Source organism: Hippopotamus amphibius, chromosome 6 (genome assembly GCF_030028045.1).
Source record: "Hippopotamus amphibius kiboko isolate mHipAmp2 chromosome 6, mHipAmp2.hap2, whole genome shotgun sequence".
Lineage (NCBI taxonomy): Eukaryota > Metazoa > Chordata > Mammalia > Artiodactyla > Hippopotamidae > Hippopotamus > Hippopotamus amphibius.
In genome coordinates, this window is record NC_080191.1 from 102,028,779 (window position 1) to 102,050,652 (window position 21,874).

Here is a 21,874-nt window from a genome sequence, read left to right on the forward strand (position 1 = left end):
TTGTGGAAATGGGCACGTGTTTGAATCCTGGCTCTACCGCTTACAAGCTGTGTGACATTTCCTCTGTGTCCTCATCATAAAATGCAATAGTCATTATAATAATAATAATAGATTTGGGGGTAAGGATTAAATTAAACCATGTACATAAAGTGCTTAGCACAGTGCCTGGCACATAGGTGCACTATATACGCAGTAGCTTCTGTAGTTACTGTTATTCCTCATGTGCTTTGTTCCAACACCCAGTGAGAGAGTATACGCTATGCTGAAATGAATATTGGCCCCCAAAGCATTCCATCTGCACTTTTTATTGAACTGAATACTTTCTGACTTGTATTAGGCATTTTTATTTTGTACACAGAGTATACTCTATCAGACTACAAGCTCCCTGGAGACTGAATCTTCTGTCTGAATCTTTTTTTTTTTTTTAATCTCTCTAACTCCTCAAAAGACTAGCATGGGGCTCAATTCCAAACAGGAGCCAAATACGAATTTGCTGCATGAATATTCATGGGAAAATCCATGTAAATGCCTGGCAGAGCCCTTTCCTATAGGAAACCCCCAGTGAGGGCTGCCACTGCTTCCTGCATAACCACCATCACCATCACCCAATTATTACTTCACCTACCTACGTTTTATTCCATTAGCAAAGGGTCCCCCTGAAAAAAGTGTTGCTAACACTATAGAACACTGGTTTAATAATTGTAACAAATGATTGTATGAGACCTACAGAAGCAACCTGTATGAAGTTAAATAATCCACATACCCTGAACTCACATTTCACATTAGTTCTGCTGCACGCAAAATCTTCAAAGAGGACACCAACCTATAATAACTATACAATAAATTCCTGAGCAAAACTGAATGCCACAACCTCAGTCTATAGTTTAAAATGAATGGAAGACTTGAGCTTCCTAGGTGGGGCAATGGTTAAGAATCCACCTGCCAATGCAGGGGACACGGGTTCGATCCCTGCTCCAGGAAGATCCCACATGCCGCGGAGTAACTAAGCCCGTGCACCACAACTATTGAGCCTATGTGCCGCAATTACTGAAGCCCACGCGCCTAGAGCCCGTGCTCTGCAACAAGAGAAGCCACGGCAATGAGGAGCCTGCGCACCACAATGAAGAGTAGCCCCCCACTCACCACAACTAAAGAAACCTTGTGTGCAGCAACAAAGACCCAACACAGCCAACAAATAAATAAATACATAAATTTATTAAAAAAAATGAATGGGAGACTCAGTTTATCCACCAAAGAGCAGATGATTGAGATTTCCTAAAACATACATGGAACATGTCATTACAATTTAGACATGATCCTAATTCTATCACTGACCTCTTTAGCATGTGCACTGATATGAAAGTAGGACATTCAGCTGGGGGACTGTTCCAATGGGTGACTCAGAAGCCAGTTCTGCTGCATTTAATTCCAGTACAGATTTAAATGTAGCAGATTTATGTATCAAATTCAACACATGACAGCAAAAATTGGAAGCGAGCTGTGTTCAACAAAAGGTAACTAGTTAAACACATTCATTCATTGAGAGTAACATTATGAGAATACAGAAAAATCAGTATGAAGCTTGCAGCAATATGCAAAATGTATAACATGTGAAAAGTGGGATGTACAATTGAATAAAACTATGTATACCTATATGCCTACAGAAAAAACCAAAGAATGTATTCCATACCACAGATAGCTCAGTTTGCTAAATTGTTTGATTTGCAACTCTGTGTTAAAATTTTATATGGTATAATAATACTTTAAAATTTTTTTAAAGGGTAGCAGAATCCTGAGGGTGTACTGGGAAACAGTGGACAGGGTGTGGAAATCTTGAGTCCCTATACCGAATTTTTTAGTTCCACGATCTTGGGGGCATGAAGTTTCTTCTAAAACAGGGCTCCTTTCACTATTGACAGTCTGCCTGGATAAGTCTTTGTTGTGAGGGGATGTCCTGTGTGCACTGCAGGATGTTTAGCAGCATCTGTGGCCTCTACCTCTACATGCCAGTAGCATCCTCCAGTTATGACAACTAAAAATGTCTCCAGACACTGCAATATGTCTCCTAGGGTGGAGTAGGGTGGAATCACCCCCAGGTGAGTTTGCAAGAGCTAATCACTAAATACCTTTCCAGCTCTAATACCTTATGATTGATTTAAAGTCAAAAGATACATTGGCTTAAAAAAAAAAAAAGCTGACTGTAGATCACAATCAGGTTAAAGTTAGAAAAATAAAAACATAAACCAAAATCCATGCACATTCCCTTGAGCCCTACTCCAGCCTAGTTTGAAAAGGGTGTTGCTTCTCGTTACTTAATAAAATTCATCAAAAACAAACAAACAAACAAAAAACATCAGCTGAAGCGATCCTTAAGGCCAGGGACCACTTAAGGCTATGAGTGAGCCCTAGGCTGAGTTTGGGTTGTTATTTAGCAGTCATTAAAAATTATCCTGTCCCTGTTTAATCCTGACAGTAGACTGTATCTTAAGTATTAGTTAACATAGCAGCTTTGATGAAAGTGCTAGGCTCACCATTGGGTCAACAGTTGCAATTTAATTAGAATTAAACCACCCATTTTTCATTACATAATTCCAAAGAACTATATGTATTCCACTGGTGAGTAATTAAGAGGAACTGAATTTTCCAGGGAATTTTTATATTGTGGATGTCATGGTCAAAATACATGATAGTATCTCTAGATAATCTACATATTTGGGTCTTAAAGATGTTTTGTTAGATAGATGCTGGATGAATAGATGGGAGGATGAACATTCAGTGTTCTTGGATGGGTAAAACAAAATTAAAATCCAGTTCACCCAGATCCCTTTGGCAATAGGAATTGTGACTTTTGTTCTGTGCTGCTAGTTACTCAGTTGCTTTTAGCTGAGAACACAGAGCAACCCTGGCACACCAATGTGGTAGCATGCACAGCGGTTCTTAAACTTCAGCCTGGATCAGAATCACCTGCGTTGCCTGTTAAAAATGAGATGGCTGAGTCCCACCCCCAGTTTCTGCTTCAGTAGGTCCAGGACAAGTGCATTTCTCATGCGTTCCCAGGTGCTGCTGATGCTGCTGGTTTACAGACACACTTTGAGAATCACTGGGATAGTGGATCTCAAAACTGAGGACCTACAAAAGTCACCGATGGTGGTTTTAAAGCTTGTGGCATTTTCCTAGCCAATCACTCCTAAATATGAAGCAGTAGTGCTGAGAAGGGCCTAGGAATCTGTGCGTATGAAGGGCTTCCAGGTGATTCTGATACAAATTGTCCTTGAGCTGCTCTGAGTGGAGAGGACCAGGAAAGGTGTTGAAATTAAAGAGGAACTTGGAAATTGGAGTATGGAGGCAGAAGCAGAAGGAGAGGCCTAGGTAGAGAGATAGTGGTTGTGTTTCTTGTGAAAGAGAGTGATACACAACTTACTGCCAGCCCACAGTACTCTGGGAACTCTAAAATTTTCTTAAATGGTTAAGATTCCTGACTTCCCCAGGACTCTAAGTTCAAGGGCACCAAAATCAGCCATCGGCCATAAGAGTCACACTATAAATGAGTAATGAGCATAGCACGTGGAAGTTCTCATGGAAGTTATCAACGTTTTTATTTGTGCAATACATCTGGAATGTATCAAAGCTCATTTCTTAGCAACTGAATAAAATATCTGAACTACAATTTACTCTCCTTATACAGAAAGTTCTCAGCAGCTTTTGACAATCAGCTAACGCTGATTTAAAAAAGAAAAAAAAAGAAAGGAATAGTGCGAAGTCCCTAGACAACAATGATGATCTGAGACAGATTTATTGTAAAGGATAAAAAATATATATTATCCTTAGTTCTGAGACTCTGTTTCCAGGCAATCACAACTTGACATAACCCTCTACAAAATTCCCAACACACTTCAACCCACTGCAAGAGAAACTGGGTGAGGTGGGAATAACAGAAAACTGACATTTTTTTCCTATTGGGGCATGCAACAATTATTTCTTCAGCCAAATTGGACCTTAAACTGGTTATGAGTACCTTGGTTTCCAGACATCTGAAAAACCAAATGAAAAGTCTTTCTATTATTGCTGAATAATGGTCATTAAAGATGGCTTCAAAGATGAGTTTCTTTTCTCCCGTTAAATATCCAATTATTTCTGTCTTTCTTGAAAAGTTCACACTTCTGAATTATTAGACTTTAAAATGCATACCTCTAAAAATACTATCACAAATGACAATTTAGTATTCCAACACTGCCAAAAGAACTTCTCTCTTTCTTCTTCTTAAACCAAAGCATAATAAATTCCTGTGCCTTGAGGGCTGTTGTAATTCCCATATCATTAAAATGAGCACCCCAAATTAATGGTATCCATTAAGAAGAAGAAACTTTTTATTCTCTTCTTGAAGCTATGTCTATATAATGATAAAAATCTGTTTTAAATAAGAAATGCACACACTTGAATGCCTTAATGCCAAGGAACTACATAATCCAGCTTTACTTCATTACCTTTTTTAAAAAGTATTATTTTTCAACTAATGATTAATTGACTTTTTATTTCTCAATTCTAGCTTCTATAAAGGAAAGTTTAGCTGCTTTAAAGATAAAATTCAAACATGCATATTTCAGAAACAGGGGTAAAATATAGGGACATGAGTGTTGAACGCGAGGAAAAGAACATTAATTTATTCAATGAAGTTACTAAGAAGGAATACTATTCATTTTTATGAATAATCAGCATGAGATTGGCCCCTTTTTTTCAAACTTGCATATTCTAACAGCACACATGATACTTATGACATAATGCTTTAAATGCTGATATTCTGGCCAAATGAGCATTTTGGAAGACTCTAGATGCATAGATGGAGTAGCCGAATAGTCTGTTTAGAATGCTACCCTTTTAAGTGAAAATACAGCCAAAATTCTATGTATCTGATTTGTTTGAAACTATTAAAACCTGACAAAAAAACATTACTGCTTTGTCGCTAAAATGTATAGAGTAGGCAGTGGGGTAGTTTATTTTATTTCTGCTGAAAAAAATCTTACACCTTCTCATGCAATCACAAATTCTGGGGCACTGACAGACCAACTTTTGTAAGTTATTTTAATTCTTCCTTTGCTATGTTATTGTCTATATTGCCTCCTTATACATCACACTAACCTAAATTGTGGCTTCTAGAGAAATCTTAAGTTTGGTGAGAATACAGGGACATTTCTTAGGGCTTATCAGTGATTTCCAGAGTGGTACCCATGACCATTTAAATTTTCAAATCAAATAAAAGAAGCAGTTGTAGCCACCATCTTGAACTTGAAAAAAGTTGCTTTCTATACCAGCCTTATTTACTTGATTCTCTATTAGTGTTAAAAGATGAGGATCCAGTTATTTCAAAATTACCACTATAACTTTTCATTTCCTTACCAGAAATGAGACTTGCAATTTCTTCAGAATGCTGATCTTTTTGATATTTAGTCATTAATTTCTGAGGCATAAACATTTGACTCGGAATGTAAACCAAACGGTCACTTCCATTGTCTTCCAAAACAAAAGATGAATCTCTTTCAGCACTCAATTCCTGGCCAATGAAGCTGGTCTCTCCTGAAGAAATCTCATGTGTCTCAGAAGTAAATCTAGAGGATAAAAAGGAAAGTTTCAGGGGAATACAAATAAAATTTCCCAACAATTTAATAATTAATTAATTAGCATTTAATTAATTAACATTTAGAGCATTTATATTTAAATTAGATTAAATTGAATATTTAAATAATATTTAATTTACTTAGTATTATATTAAGTAACTACTTAACTATTTCTAAGAAGCAAGACAATTGGGTGGTAAAAATCTAAATTTATTTCAATCAAATAATTCATTAAGATTTGTTATACTACAGGGGAATTCTACTAAACTGGTAAAGAAGAACTAATACCTATCCTTCTCAAAGTAGTTCAAAAAATTCAAGAGGACAGAACACTCCCAAACTCATTCTACAAGGCCAACCAAAACAAGACAAAAACACTACAAAATAAGAAAACTACATGTCAATATCTTAGATGAGTATAGATGCAAAAATCTTAGCAAACTGAATCCAACAGTATATATAATGATCATACACCGCATGTCAAGTCGGATTTATTCCAGGGACACAAGAATGGCTCAACATACACAAGTCAATCAGTGTGATACACCATATTAACAAAAGAAATGACAAGAATCTCATGATCATCTCAATATATGCAGAAAAAGCATTTGACAAAACTCAACCTCCATTCATGATTAAAACTCTCATCAAAGAGGGTAGAGAATGAACATATCTCAACATAATAAAGACCACTTATGACAAATCCACAGCTAACCTCATATGCAATGATGAAAAGCTGAAATGTTTTCCTCTAAATTTAGGAACAAGACAAGGATATCCACTCTCACCACTTCTATTTAACATAATTTTGGTAGTCCTAGGCACGGCAGTCAGATAAGAAAAAGAAATAAAAGGCATACAAATTGGAAGGGAAGAAATAAAATTGTCCCTATTTGCAGATGGCATGATACTTCATATACATAGAATACTCTAAAGTCTCCTCCCAAAAACTATTAGAACCAATAAATGAATTAAGCAAACTCACAAGATACAAGATTAATATACAGAAATCTGTTGCTTTTCTGTACACTAATAACAAAATATCAGAAAGAGAAAGCAAAAAACCAATCCTGTTTAAAATTGCATCAAAAAGAATAAAATACCAAAGAAGTAAAAGACCCATATTCTAAAACAATAAGACATTGATAAAGAAATTAAAGATGATGCAAAGAAGTAGAAAGATATCCTGTGCCCTTGGATTGGAAGAATTTATATTATTAAAATAGCCATACTACCCAAAGCCATCTACAGACTTAATGCAATTCCTGTCAAAACACCCATGAATTTTTTCACAGAACTAGAATAAATAATCCCAAAATTCATATGAAACCACAAAAGACCCCGAATTGCCAAAACAAGCTTGAAAAAAAGAACAAAGCTGGAGATACCACTCTCCCAAACTTCAGTCTATACTGTAGCATAGTCAAAACAGCAAGGTACCAGCACAAAAACAGACGCATAGATCAATGGAACAGAATGGAGAGCCCAGAAGTAAGCCCACACACTATGGTCAATTAATCTATCTACGACAAAGGAGGCAAGAATGTACAATAGAGAAAAGACAGTCTCTTCACTATGTGGTGCTGGGAAAACTGGACAGCAACACGTAAAGCAATGAGATTAGAACATTTCCTCATACCATATTCAAAAATAAACTCAAAATAGATTAAAGACCTAAATGTAAGGCCAGAAAGCACAAAACTCCTTCAAGAGAATATAGGCAAAACATTCTCTGACATAAATCATAGCAATATTTTTTTAGCTCTGTGTCCTAAAGCAAAAGAAATAAAAGCAAAAATAAAGAAATGGGACTTAATTAAACTCAAAAGCTTTTGCACAGCCAAGGAAACCACTGACAAAACTAAAAGACAACCTACAGAGTGGGAGAAAATGTTTGCAAATGATATGACTGATAAGGGGTTAATATTCAAAATGGATAAATAGCTCATACAACTTGATATCAAAAAAACAAACCACTCAATTAAAAAATGGGCAGAAGATCTAACTAGACATTTCTCCAAAGAAGACATGCAGATGGCCAGCAGGCACATGAAAAGATGTTCAACATCACTCATCATCAGAGAACTATAATCCAAAACCACAATGAGATATCTCCTCACACCTGTCAGAATGGCTATCATCAAAAAGTCTACAAATATCAAATGTGGAGCCAATGTGGAGAAAAGGGGACCCCTGTACACTGTGGGTAGGAATGTACATTGGTGCAGCCATTATGGAAAACAATATGGAGGTTCCTTTAAAGACTGAAAACAGAACTATCATATGATCCAGCAACTCCCATCCTGGGCATATATCCAAAGAAAACAAAAACACTAATTTGAAAAGATACATGCACCCCAATGTTCACTGCACTATTTACAATAGCCAATAAATAGAAGTAACCCAAGTGCCTATCAACATATGATTGGCTTAAGAAGATGTGGAATACATATACGATGGAATATTACCCAACCATAAAAAAAGAATGAAATATTGCCATTTGCAGCAGCATGGACGGACCTAGAGAATATTATACTTAGTTAAGTAAGTCAGAGAGAGAAAGACAAATACTACATGATATTGCTTATGTGTGGAATCTGAAAAAATAAAAGAAATGAATGCATATAGCAAAGCAGAGAAACAGACGGACAGTTACAGAGAACAAACTAGTGGTTACCAGAGAGGAGAGGGCAGGGGGGAGGGGCAGGTTAGGGGTATGGGATTAAGAGATATAAACTACTATGTATAAAATAGACAAGCAACAAGGATATTTTGTATAGCACAGGGACTTATAGCCATTATCTTGTAGTAACTTTTGAGTACAGTCTGTAAAAGTATTGAATCACTGTACTGCACCCCAGAAACTAATATGATATTGTAAATCAACTATACTTCATTTTAAAAAAGCATATACTAATACATTCTTGTACATTTCCATTTATCCTTCCTTTTCCCGCCATCTGCTAATAGCCTATGAAATATTGCTTTGGAATAAATCAAGTCTGATTTGCCACAGAGTTTTAAATACAAGGCAAGAAACTCATAGGTGACTTGGGACAACCAAATAATGTCTCAGATTGATATCAATCTCCACAGAAAATATAAAAAATAGTCTTTTAATTTACCATCAACTGCTCCGAGAAGAATAAGGCTATATAAAACATATCTTATTGACATTATACCTCCTAAAATGGTGTCTACATTTATATTCTTTGGAGTGAGAATGTTAGTTTAAGAACATTGTGTTTAACTAGGAGTAGAAGGGAATTTCCTAACCATGTTGAAGATCATTTATAAAAAACTCACTGCTAACATTCTACTCAGTGGTCAAGGCTGTACTCTTTCTCCTTTTGGGGGGGCTGGGGGTGAGATCCAGGGATTGACGGAGCCCTTGCCACGGCAGTGAAAGCACTGAGTTCTAACCACTGGACCGCCAGGGATTTCCCAAGGCTATACTCATTTCTTTTCTTTTTTTTTCTTAAAGAATTTTTTTTGATGTGGGAAAAAAAAGAATATTGTGTTTTTATTTAGATGATGACAACACATTCAATAAAAGTTTATTCTTATTCTATTTATGTACCTTTAAGCAATTTCAAGTCCAGGTTTACATTTGCATTGATACCCGTGTTTGGCACCCAGTGGTACTACTTTAACTGGTGAGTGTTAATGAGGAAAGGAAATAAAGTCAGACATAATGTGTCAATAATACACTCACATCAAGTAAAAGCCAGATGATCGGATGACACAGAGTGGGGATGATCACTTTGCAATAGTGCAGGTGAGGACAAGTGCTGGGGAATCTGCAAATGCATCATGTTTTGCATATTTTACCAATATGTACCATGTTTTTAAAACAATTTTAATGAAGTATAGTTAATTTATAATTCCTGTTAGTTTCAGGTGTACAGCAAAGTGATTCAGTTATACATACATATATATGTATACTTTTTCAGATTCTTTCCCATTATAGGTTATTATAAGATACTGAGTATAGTTCTCTGTGCTATACAGTAGGTCCTTGTTGTTTACCCATTTTGTATATAGTAGTGTATGTATGTGAATCCCAAACTCGTAATTTATCCACCCCCCACCCTGACACCTTTCCCCTCTGGTAACTATAAGTTTATTTTCTAAGTCTGTGAATCTGTTTCTGTTTTGTAAATAAGTTCATTTGCATCATTTTTTTAGATTGCACATATAAGTGACATCATATGATATTTGTCTCTGTCTGGCTTACTTCACTTAGTATGATCATCTCCAGGTCCATCCATGTTGCTGCAAATGGCAGCATTTCATTCTTTTTTATGGCTGGGTAATATTCCATTGTGTGTATGTGTATGATAAACATCTTCTTTATCCATTCATCTATCAGTAGACATGCAGGTTGCTTCCATGTCTTGGCTATAAAATTATTTTTTACTTTTTAGGAATTCTATTTCAGCAAAGCAGAATCATCCAATACATTAAACAGCGTTTTAAATTTGTCTTATTGAGTTTCCTTGGGTTTGATGTACAAATTTGCTTTTGTTTGATATCTGCATAGGAATTATATGCATATGGTATTTGCAGCTAGATTTATGTTTGTCCATGTTAAAATAACATTACACTAAAATGCAGTTTTGTAAGAATGGATTTTCCTTTAAATAAGATTATTGTCTATTGCATGTTGGGAAATACTGCTTCACAGGATGTCACTACCGTATCATTCTTCAGAAGTGTGGGCTGCTGGACGCTTCCTTGTTAAACTAAGTAGAAATGAAACCTGACATGAGAGGAACTCGTATTTGCATGAATTCTGAGGAATCCTTCATCGTGTATTTTGCTCCTGGATATACGGGAAAGACTGCATTTATTCTGAGACGCTCTTTGCTTTTGCAATCCGACAGGACAGGGCCATTATGGGCCCAACTCTGGGCTTTCACTGGGATCCAAGTTTGGTGAAATAGAAAGAGAAGCACAGAGCAACTAATTGGGCCATTCTTGTTCTGTTTGAGGTTCAAGATCCATTCAGATTAATTATTCATATTTTCACTCAGGACAGAATTTTAAAGAAAATTATTTACATGTGCAATGATATTGTGGGGTCTTTCATATATGTTTTGGGACTGAAACCATGAACCACATGGAACCCCAGCCTTCAGTGAGACCAGACGTTGGGATAAATTATAATAAGTGCCTCAGCAGAGATGTAAAAGGGTACTAAATAGGGAAGAACTGTGGTTTTTGACTGAGAGTAAAGATAGGCTTCAAAGAGGAGACAGCTTTAAGCAGGGCCATGAAGGATGCGTAGGGCCTCACTGGAAGGAACAGGGTCCAAGGCATTGTGAGCAGAGGTCCAGGAGGGTGAAACTACTGTTCAGTGTGGTTGGAACTCAGCACTTATGATGGGGGCAGATGGGAAATGAGGTTGAGGTGGGTTGAGGCTGAATTCTAGGTTCTATTCTGGGGTAAATTTCAATATGGAAATTGCTAAGGAAACCATGAATTTTAAAACGAAATTGTAATAAAGCTCATGAGGGTGTTATAGAAACATCAGTCCAGAAAGCGTGCTTGATGTGTAACTTCTGCTACAGAAAATGGAATACATGAAGAGCCTTTCCTCAGAGACCTTATCCGCTTCGTCCTCCTAAACACCTGCCATCAGCCAGTTACACACCCCTCAGTCAATCAAGTCACTTGTAAATATCAGAGCTTTCTAACTCACAGGAGATTGATTCTTTGATTATTTTCTTCTTCTGAATTGATGAGTCTGCAGTCGTTCTCAAGCATTGGTGGTGGGTACTGATTGAATTCTCCTATTGAGAGAGGAAAGTTACAGTCAGATTTTTAAACTAGAGATTGTATTTGCTAGGGGAAGAGAATCCCAACAGAAGTCTTCTTGAAGCAATAAATGTCACTAAAATATTTCAGCACAGTTTGGCTGTGGTGAAAACAGAAAATAGCTGCCACTGGAAATAGCATTCGGAATTTGATTTTAGGGTGTTTTACAGCCCAAGAATTACCAGGGTCAAATTGTTCATTTAGGGTTAATTGTGGTGCAGAGACACTTGATTTCCATATGCTCAGGCTAACATAATCCAAGAGAAATTTTATTCTGATTCTATAAACTTTTTCACTCAGACTTCTGCTAATAGCTGAAATATAGAAAAAAACAATATTTAATTACATGACACTATTTCTATGCTCCTGCACCAATTAACACTGATTTCCTGACTTCCTAGGAGGAAAATAATCACAGGAAAGATTTTAGTGACTGACCTAAATAATGTTCCGTTACCTCTTCCTATTATTGTTCTGTAAACTGTGAAATACTGAGAAGCATGTAATTTTCCCCTCATTCAGGAAAATAAACAGGTTTTAGTGAAAGGAGACCTTTGGCTATTGAATGATCAAAGACTCCATGAAAATATCTCACAGAATGTTCATGGTTTTATAATCATATTTCTCTGGTTCTAAGATGAGCATTTTTTTTTCTGGTTCTCTGGAATGAGACTACGTCTTCTATACAATTGCAGTTGACAGTTCCTGTTGGTGAGGAAGGAACTGTGATGCTGTTGTTATCGCCTGTGCCTGTGAGAACCACAAACGTGCCAGCACCAAAACTTGCAGAATTGGGGTCAGTAGTTTAGAAAAACATTCCCGGAAGTATTAGTAAAGGAGAATTTTAACCTGTACAGACCAAGTGGTTATGGGAAGGCAGTGAATTGGATGTGTTTAACAACATTGTTCAGCTGGAAATCGTAAGTAAGCTCTAATAATTGCAAAGCCTAACTTAAGAGCCCAGCAAGGCCAGTTTTGTGTTATTTCATAGTCTTTTAAAGTGCTGACCCATCATCAATCTTGAGGGCACAAAGAATAATATTGCACAGGAAAAGATGGCTATCTACAACCCTGAGTCAAGAAAGAGATCACAAGAGTCAAATTTTGAATAAGAAATTTTAGGAATTTCCTAAAGTCTATTTCCATGTATATATATAATATAACCATGCATATTTCCTTTTTATGTATGCATGAGAATGACTTGTAGTCTGTCTAAAAGAACTCTTTCAATGACTACAAGACAAAAAACACTAACAGGAAAGTCAGTATCAACATTTAACTGGAAGTGCTTTTTCTTTCTTTTTTTTATAATATAATGGTGCATTATACAATGGAAAGCATTTGGAGTTAAAGAAATAACATGATGTTCCCAAAGGGGCAATTATTGGATTCTTCAATCAAATATGAATCACAGGAGAAAGGGAAGCTCCTTCAGCAATGAACAGTGAAGTCCCAAGATGTCATCACTGTGGTGGTGTTGGAGATTTTATGAATACCAGGCAGACTTTGGAATCCGAGGGTGGTGGGATTGGTCCCAGCAGAACCTAATTCCACACCTGTCAGACTCCCAGAAAGAACAGGTTCAGCTCCAATTCCATGGGATCCTCTAGGGCAGGGTTCTCAACCTCAATGCTATTGACATTTTGGGCTGGGTTGTTCTTTGATATGGGGTTGGGAGGGGGCATCCTGTGCACTGTAGGATGTGTAGCAGCATCCTTGGTGTCTACCCACTAAATACTGGTAGTATCCTCTCCCTTAGTTGTGACAACCAATAATGTCTCCAGACATCTCCGAATGTCATCTGAGGGGCAAAATCATCCCCAGTTGAGAACCACCTCTCTAGAAAGAGCGTTTCTCAAACCACTTGTGGTAAAGGACAAAGTATTTTTATTTCCAGCCCTTTGCAGGCTGATACTTTTGGTTTATATCCTGTTCAATGAGACAAAGTTCACTGTTCATACACTTGTATAATGTAGCAATGTCAAGTTGCTTTAAAATTCCTAGATGCTTATTCTTAATTTCTGTATTTCTTTGTTACTCATCATTTTATGGACTAACACCGGTCCAATGGGTGACACTTCGTAGTACATGGGCCTTTGCTACTCAGAGTGTGACCTGTGGACCAGGCACATTGACATCACTGAAGAGCCTGTTAGAAATGCAGACTATCACGCTCCATTCTACACATATTGAATCAGAACCTGCATTTCAACAAGATTCCTGGGTGATTTGCATGCTGAGACTTTGGGAGCAGCACCATCACATAGGTATCCAGGGTGTGCCAAGGTTGGAAATAAACCAGGTGCAGCAGGGAAGACTTTTATTTAAATGCTCAACCTGGAGACCACCTAAGAGCTGCTAGAACTTCTTTCGATTGAGCAAGTGTGGATCAGGAGATCTCCAGTCACTCTGTGCATTCTAGTGCTGAGATTTTGGCTAAGAGACATGAAAAAGGTCTCACTGAACATTAAGACCAAGGTATAAACAGGGTATAACCAAGATGTGTCCTATTCCTGTCCCCATTTCACCATCTAATTCATATATTTTGGTTAGCTATCAATGCAGAGATATGTTAGGTTATCATTACTATTAACAAATACTACTTTATTAAAACAAAGAGGAAAAACAAAATAGTGACTTACGTCTAACTGAGTACACGAATGGCTTTAAAAACTTCACAACATAATCCAGATTTGGTTTATGAATTCTCCCAAGCTGTATCAGATGGTGATCTAGTGGGTGGCTGGCCATCTCCTCCACGTCCTCATTTGTAGAGCCCAGAGAAATCACAAATAAGACATAGCCTTCGCACTTGGCCCTCAGAGCCATCTTCTTTAAGAATTCCTTTCTCTCATGATTTTCTCCAGCGGAGACCACAAAGATGACCTTGTGCTTTCTCAGGTTGGGTGTTCCTGGGAAGAGATTCTCCAAGGTCCACAGTAGGGTGTGGCCAATGGTGGCTCCTCCATTTAGCTGTTGGAGGTCAGTCTGAATGTGTCTCTTCATTAGAGCTCGACTGTTGTAAGTTGTAAACTCAAACTCTGTTTTTACCACATCCTTCTTTCTCTTATCGCAAGGAGAATAGCTCAACAAAGCAATCCTATCACCAGAGTCTGAGATTACAGGGTCCGAGGCAATGTCAAAGTTGTCAAGCATTGAGCTCACCAGGGCTTTCATGTTCTTAAACTCATCACTTGCTACATTCCTAGAATTGTCTAAGAGGACGGCAACATCCATGTATGGATTTTCAGGTAAGAAAATCTCTTTCTTGCAAGCATTTGGAAAACATTTATCTGAAAACACATAGAGACTCATCATTGGTTCAGCGTAGGCACAAGAAGACACTGTTGTTTGAGATCTTCAAGTGAAGAAGGGGCTGATTACCAAAACTTAATCATCTGATCAATACCTCTTCACTTTCACATCATTTAAATTAATAAAGAATTTTCAATGTCCCCATGATTCTGTGGCCACTAGCAGACAATTTGGGAACATTTTTGTTGAAAGCAGATGTAAGTGACACATATACTTGAAGTCTATAGTCATGTCCAAACTCATTTAGCAAATATTTTTAATATTTTAGAAGCTTTTGATACAAACTATCAAATTTTCCCCAGGAAAAGCCAAATCAATTGGAATAATCTTCTAAACCAATTTTCACATTCTATGGAAACTTCAAACATCACAGAGATTGAAACCCTGACATATGTTGTTGAAAGACACGAAAACTAAAATAAAATCTACAATCAAAAATAGAAATCTTTGATAAAGGTAGATTTAATAACTCACCCAGAAGGCATTTAAGTGTTTTAGCACAATAAATTCTTCTCATTAGTCTTTTTTTTTTTTCAGGGAAGCCAGATTTTTTTTTGAGGTACACCAAGTTCAATCATCTGTATTTATACACATATTTCCATATTCCCTCCCTCCCTCCCTCGACTCCCCCCCACCCTCCCCATCCCAGTCCTCTAAGGCATCATCCATCCTCAAGTTGAACTCCCTTTGTTATACAGCAACTTCCCACTGGCTATCTATTTTACAGTTGGTAGTATATATATGTCTATGCTACTCTCTCACTTCGTCTCAGCTTCCCCTTCACCCCCCGCCCCCCCCCCAACCATCATGTTTATTGTAGCACTATTTACAATAGCCAGGACATGGAAGCAACCTAAATGCCCATCAACAGATGAATGGATAAAGAAGATGTGGCACATATATACAATGGAATATTACTCAGCTATAAAAAGGAATGAGATGGAGCTATATGTAATGAGGTGGATAGACCTAGAGTCTGTCATACAGAGTGAAGTAAGTCAGAAAGAGAAAGACAAATATTGTATGCTAACTCATATATACGGAATCTAAAAATGGTACTGATGAACTCATTAGTCTTACCATAGCAAAGGGTACAGCGCCGAAGTCTTTCCAATGGTTCATATTCCCCATTTAGAGGGAAAGGAAGCACCTGAAATGTTCCCGTGTTGTCAAACTGCATTAAAAAAGAAGTATACGCTTATTTGCTCATTTTCTTCAGTGGCCCTCGGGAATCCACTGTGTACCCACTATAAGAGTTTAAAAAACACCTGACTCATCACCACCACCTTGCATTGTAACCCACTGCTCTATTCAGTGCACCTCCAGGCACGCGAGCACGTGCGCACACACACACACACACACACACACACACTATCCCCCCTTGGTCCTAAACATAACCCAAGGAAACATGTAGAACAGGTATCGGCAACCCAATTTTATGATGAGAAAATTGCCTCAAGATGACCACAAGTTTCACCCACTGGGGTAGGTATTGAAATCTCCTTCTTATTTCCAAGCCTGTGATTCTGCACTGAGTTTTTACACACTTCTGATTATACACCAGATGATTATGTTCCATACGGCAGCTTGTGGCGTTGGGTCCTGCAGAAATTTTACATTCACAAGTTTTCTTTGGCCTCTTTAAGTAGTGATTCCAACTATTTCTACCCAATCATACGGGCTAGAAGAAGGTGCATCTTTCAGATGTCAAGTGGATTTCCCTGATCCCAAATTCCAATTAAAAGTCTATTCCATACTACTCAGCCGTAAAACTGAATGAAATAGTGTCATTTGCAGCAACATAGACAGGCCTAGAGAGTATCATACTGAGTAAAGTAAGTCAGAAAGAGAAAGACAAACACCACATGACATCACTTATAGGTGGAATCTAAAATATGACACAAATGAATATATCTATGAAACAGACTCACGTAGAAAATAGGCTTGTGGTTGCCAAGGGGGTAGGTGGGAGGGATGGATTGGGAATTTTGGATTAGAAGATGCAAATTATTATATATAGAATGGGTAAATAACAAGGTCTTACTCATAGCACAAGGAACTATATTCAATATCCTGTGGTAAACCATAATGGAAAAGAATATGAAAGAGAATGTATAAATATATATATATATATATATATACACACACACACACACATATATATACAGCAGCAATTAACACAACATGTAAATCAACTATACTTCAATTTACAAAAAAGAAAGTCTATTCCAAAAGGCAGTAGACAGAAGACACTAAGTCTATTCAAAATTCTTGGTAGTACACTGCTTAAGTTTGTCCATTTCTTGATTATATTTTTGCTTTGATACTCACTGAACTGGGCAATACATAGCATTCATTCATTCATTCATTCAGTGACTCAGTAACTGTACATTGGGCATCTACTCTGTATGAGCCACCATGCAATAGAGACACTTTGATTGCAATGAAATAAATCTATGATTCCCAAGTGATAAGGGGATCTCTCAACCCACAGAGATGCTCAGGCTTTTGTTCCTTCTCCCTTAGGAAATGAAAAGGTTAGAAAAACCACCACCTCTGTTTTTCTGTAAAGTGCTGAGTGATCATTTGGAAATATTTAGAATCATCTCAGCCTTATAGTTATAAAGTAGCTACTACATTCCTATGCTCTAGTTTTTATGAAAATTGATGCTTTGAGTGTTATTTTGTGTTTGACCTTGTTGGTCCCCCATGTAAAGATTAAATGCAGCCATGGTAAATCAAGGAGGTTTACTCACAGGCATCAAGCACACGCTCCTCATTCGTTCATTCAACAAATATGTATTGAACGCCTACAACGTTAAATAGGTACTATTCCAGGTGCTGCAGATACAGAAATGCACAAAGCAGGTAAAATCCCCATCTTACATTCTTGTTGGGGGACATACACCATAACAAAAGAAATAAGCAAATTACCTATGTTGGAGGTAATTATTTTTATAGAAAACACTTCAACTTCCTACAATCCTTTCTATCAGGATCTATTCGCCCTGTGGCTCCTATTTCTAAAAATTTCGTGGCTATCTTATGAGCAGATCGATTCCCTTCATGTTGTAGAGGGTTTTTCTTTTTATAGTAGACATATGTGTATTTGTGTAAAAAGTAGACCTTTATAACCTCTTGGCTGACATAATGGTCCCACTCATCTCCAGGAGCATGTATTACACGGATAATATGAATATACTTTAAAATACCAGAACAGTAGATGGAGAAGTTCTTCAGTTTGGGGGGAGAAAGAGGGAAGCACAGATCCCATGAGAATCTGTGAATCCTAAAGGGATGGGACCTCTCTTGGGAAAAAGCTTCATACTTACCAAAGTTTTACACAACATTAAGGGTTCAAAGACCCCCTAAGCTTCTCCCATTACAGGTTAAGACCAGCTGTTCAATGAGATCCAGCTAGCAGATGGCAGATTTGAGAAACACCGGGTTGGCAGAAAGCTGGTAAAGCATTGTACTGACAGCCCTTTCTATCAGACAGACTGAGTTCAAATCTTCATTTAGCCACTTCACAGCTCTACGAAACTGGAGAATTCACTCAAACTCTCTGGGCCTCCGTTTCCTGATTTTTACATGGAGATAACCTGCATTTACTTCAGAGGGTTGGAGAATGCCTGAGTGTTTACATAAAGCTCCAGGGACAGTGCCTGGTGCCCAGCAGGACCTGAGTAAAGGTTGCTGCTATCGACTGCTGTGCTTATTAAAAATTAGATTTCATGGGCCTTGGCAACAATACAGCTGTGGAAATTGCAAAGGGGGTCAAGAGGCCATATCTGTCCCCCTACTTCCCAGTATTCCCATCCTGCCAGTACCAATATCTTAAAAATAAAGATGTTGACCAGGTAAGTACTTACCGCAAAAGCTTCATCAAGGAAATCCCTTTCATTAAAAGCAAAGACTGCAGGGCTGATATCCAGGGCACTAAACTCCATGGTGGCCCTGATGATGGGTGACCTACTGGTAGATTGTCCGTTGCTAAAAAACACAGCAACTCTCTGCACATTGGCTCCCGCTAACATCCGCTTGAAAATGTTCCGAGCCACAAACCTCATCGCGTTACCAATGTCTCTGGCTTCCCCGGAGCTGTGATATTTAATTTGGGAGAGAAGCTGAAGGAGTTGCTTCTTGCTATGGTAGTCGGACCCACGGATGAGGTAGCTGATGCCTGAGTCGTAGGAAACCACGACAACTCTTGCTCCCACAGGGCAATTACTTTCCCTGATGTGAAGGTCATTGACAATAGAAGTGATGATGTCCCTCGTTTCATTAAATCTCTGCTCTGTGGTATCGTAGGACTGGTCCAAGGCAAATACTACCTTTGTTGGGTACACTGGACACTCTTCTACAAAAATGAGAAGCAAAAGTATTAAGCTGGTTCACTGGATCGAAAGCCTTTCCCATTCCCTTTACTCCAGTGAGATAGGTTGACAACGGGGTATGGAAAAATGCAAGTGTCACAAAAAGTCTGGTTTACCTGGGTACCCACAGGTAAAGGGAGGAAAGGACTCTGCTCTGTTAGCCTGAAAGTGTTACCTAACTACAGAGCAGTGATATTTGGCTATATCACGCTCAGACTAAACCGCCCACCGTCAGCCTGCTATTTAAAAAGAAATTGGAGGGAGTATTTGGGCTGATGGAACTTGCTGTATCCTGATTGTGGTGATGATTGCATGCATCTATCCATGTGTGAAAAAGAATGAATTTTACTGTATGGAAAAATGTTAAAGGAAACTATGGCTTATCAGAAAATCCCAAAGTTTATTCTCTTCACAAATCTTCAGAAATGATCTGCTAATAATAATAATAATGAGTGGAAGATTTTCATCCACTCATGTGCAAATGTTTATTGAGTCTCCAGCATGTGAAATGCAGGGTACCATGCACTGTGAGTTACATACGGAGATGAACAGATGCAAGTCTGTCTTCGAGGAAACTGTCTGGGGAGGATCATGATATTGAAAGGTAGAGAGGGATGATTATTCTTCACGGGGATTCAGAGGACAAAGAGGCTGTTTCCAGAGAGAGGGCATTTCGGGGACTTCGGGATGACAGCGAGGGTGGCAGGAGGAAGGGGCTGCACAGTACACCATGGCAGACTCGCAACGAGCTATGATACAGATGGGACTGTCTGTAACCCCCATCTCAATCCTAATAGTCTTATGATGCCTGCACTTTGGGAATTTCATAGGTAATCTGCCCTATGTATCAAACCAAACTTTTCAAACTTTGTTATAGCCTGAACTCAGGAAGAGAAAATGAAATTAGTTAAAAATCAAGCATCCTCCCTGCCATCTACATAGGCTGTTCTGTTCTCCCCAATCTGGCTAACTCTTGAAATGCATTAAACTCAAAATAGCGCATCTCCCTGTGGGAAACCAGAGGGGACGCAGAGGACAGTAACTTGGAGAAACCTGTGGAGGGCGCATGACGGCTGTGTGACTGTAAATATGCTCTGAAAGCAGAACCAGGCCCAAAGGAAAACCGACTGAGAGATAAGGCAGTCGCCGTAGCCGGATGGTGCCAGCTCCGGGTTGAAGCTTAGCTATCCTCCCTAGTAGTGATAATATACGCAAGGCGTTCTGTTTTGGCTCTTCTAAAGTCTCATGCCTTGCGTTATTCATTATTTTGTTTTATAATTTGTTCTCTGCTAGAATGCTTTTGATCTTTCTCAATAAATATGCCATGGGAATCAAAGCTCGGGGCTCTTGAGTGACTTGGTCTTGAGTCCCCTGACCCCATGCTTTCCTATACTCTTGTGTGAATTTTCTTAATTCCGCCGGGCCACTCACATTCAGGTTCATTCGTGTGGAGGTTACCTCCACATCTCCCAACCGTTGTTCTCAGTAACAGAAATAGAAGAGGAAGTGTTGATTTCGAGATGTGTTTCGAATCAAGACATTTTACTGTGAAGAAATTTTTTAAAATATGCAAGCCAATAATGAACAAGAACACGAGAAAAAATGAAGTTTGCCTTATTACTTAGCCCTGTACTAAAACTGATTAATGAAGTGGTAGATAAGCATCTTCACAGCTGACCTATCATCACAGATTCTCCCAGAAGGCAGCACCAGTTTCCATTGATTTTTAATCTCTCCCTTTCCTAGTGCCCAGCAGGGTACCTGATAAATGTAATTCAAATCCATGAAGTTTTACTGGGTGCTTAGATGTGACATATTTTTTGGAATAAAGTGAATGGTGCCAAACTTTGGGATGAGCTCAAAGATCCCTTGGGGGCTTCCTAGGTGGCGCAGTGGTTAAGAATCTGCTTGCCACTGCAGGGGACACGGGTTCGATCCCTGCTCCACATGGTACGGAGCAACTAAGCCCGTGTGCCTTAAAAAAAAAAAAATGATCCCTTGGATCTACGTCAACAGGCCTCTAGGAGACCAGGAGCTCTTGGAGTTGACCTAACTGGCTCAGGTGTAACATCAATTCCGAGGGGTCTAAGGCTCCACAGAACACTGACTGCAGTCTAGGCCCCAGGAAGTCCACCTCCATCCTCCAGGTCAGGCTGACGAGTGGTGGGCACATGGAGGTGAAAGGTGTGAGTGGAGGTCAGAGTGAGGAAAGGAAGCATCGCCTGTCCAAGGAGTCAGTGCCAACGGAGTCAGGAGCAGATGAAGCAACAGAATGTGGTCCGGCAGTGAGCGGCCCCCCAAGACAGGACCCACCCCGCGAGGAAAGTGAGCTGGAAACTGTGACAGGACCCGGAGAGAACAGCAGTGTGAAGGGGCTGGTAGCTGGAGGTCACCATTTTATAGTGAGGTCCAAACATGACATGTACAAGTAAAGTCATCATAAGTGTCTGCACGGAAGCAAGAAGTCCCTTTTCTCATGGGGGTGAGAGTTTTTTATTTTTTTCCTTTGTGAAGTGTTTATTCAAATCTTTTTCCTGTTTACTTTTTTTTAACTTATTGAAGTATAGTTGATTTATACAATGTTGTATTAGTTTCAGATGCACAACAAGTGATTCAGTTATACACGCACATTTTTTTCCCAGATTCTTTTCCCTTATAGGTTACTACAAAATATTGAGTACAATTCCCTGTGCTATACAGTAGGTCCTTGTTGGTTATTTTATATATAGTAGTGTGTACATGGTGTTGTCA

General features: G+C 38.5%; 1 protein-coding gene across 1 annotated transcript in view; it reads right to left on the reverse strand.

Annotated features, from left to right (window-relative positions):
* Positions 1 to 21,874, reverse strand: part of COL6A5 (collagen type VI alpha 5 chain) — a 97,003-nt gene that overhangs the window by 13,790 nt on the left and 61,339 nt on the right. Inside the window, exons 32-36 of the mRNA XM_057739842.1 lie at positions 18,620 to 19,107; positions 15,828 to 15,921; positions 14,075 to 14,725; positions 11,317 to 11,407; positions 5,395 to 5,603 (exon numbers count right to left, since the gene is read on the reverse strand). Coding sequence (XP_057595825.1) covers positions 5,395 to 5,603; positions 11,317 to 11,407; positions 14,075 to 14,725; positions 15,828 to 15,921; positions 18,620 to 19,107 — 1,533 coding nt within the window. The remainder of the gene's footprint in view (positions 1 to 5,394; positions 5,604 to 11,316; positions 11,408 to 14,074; positions 14,726 to 15,827; positions 15,922 to 18,619; positions 19,108 to 21,874) is intronic.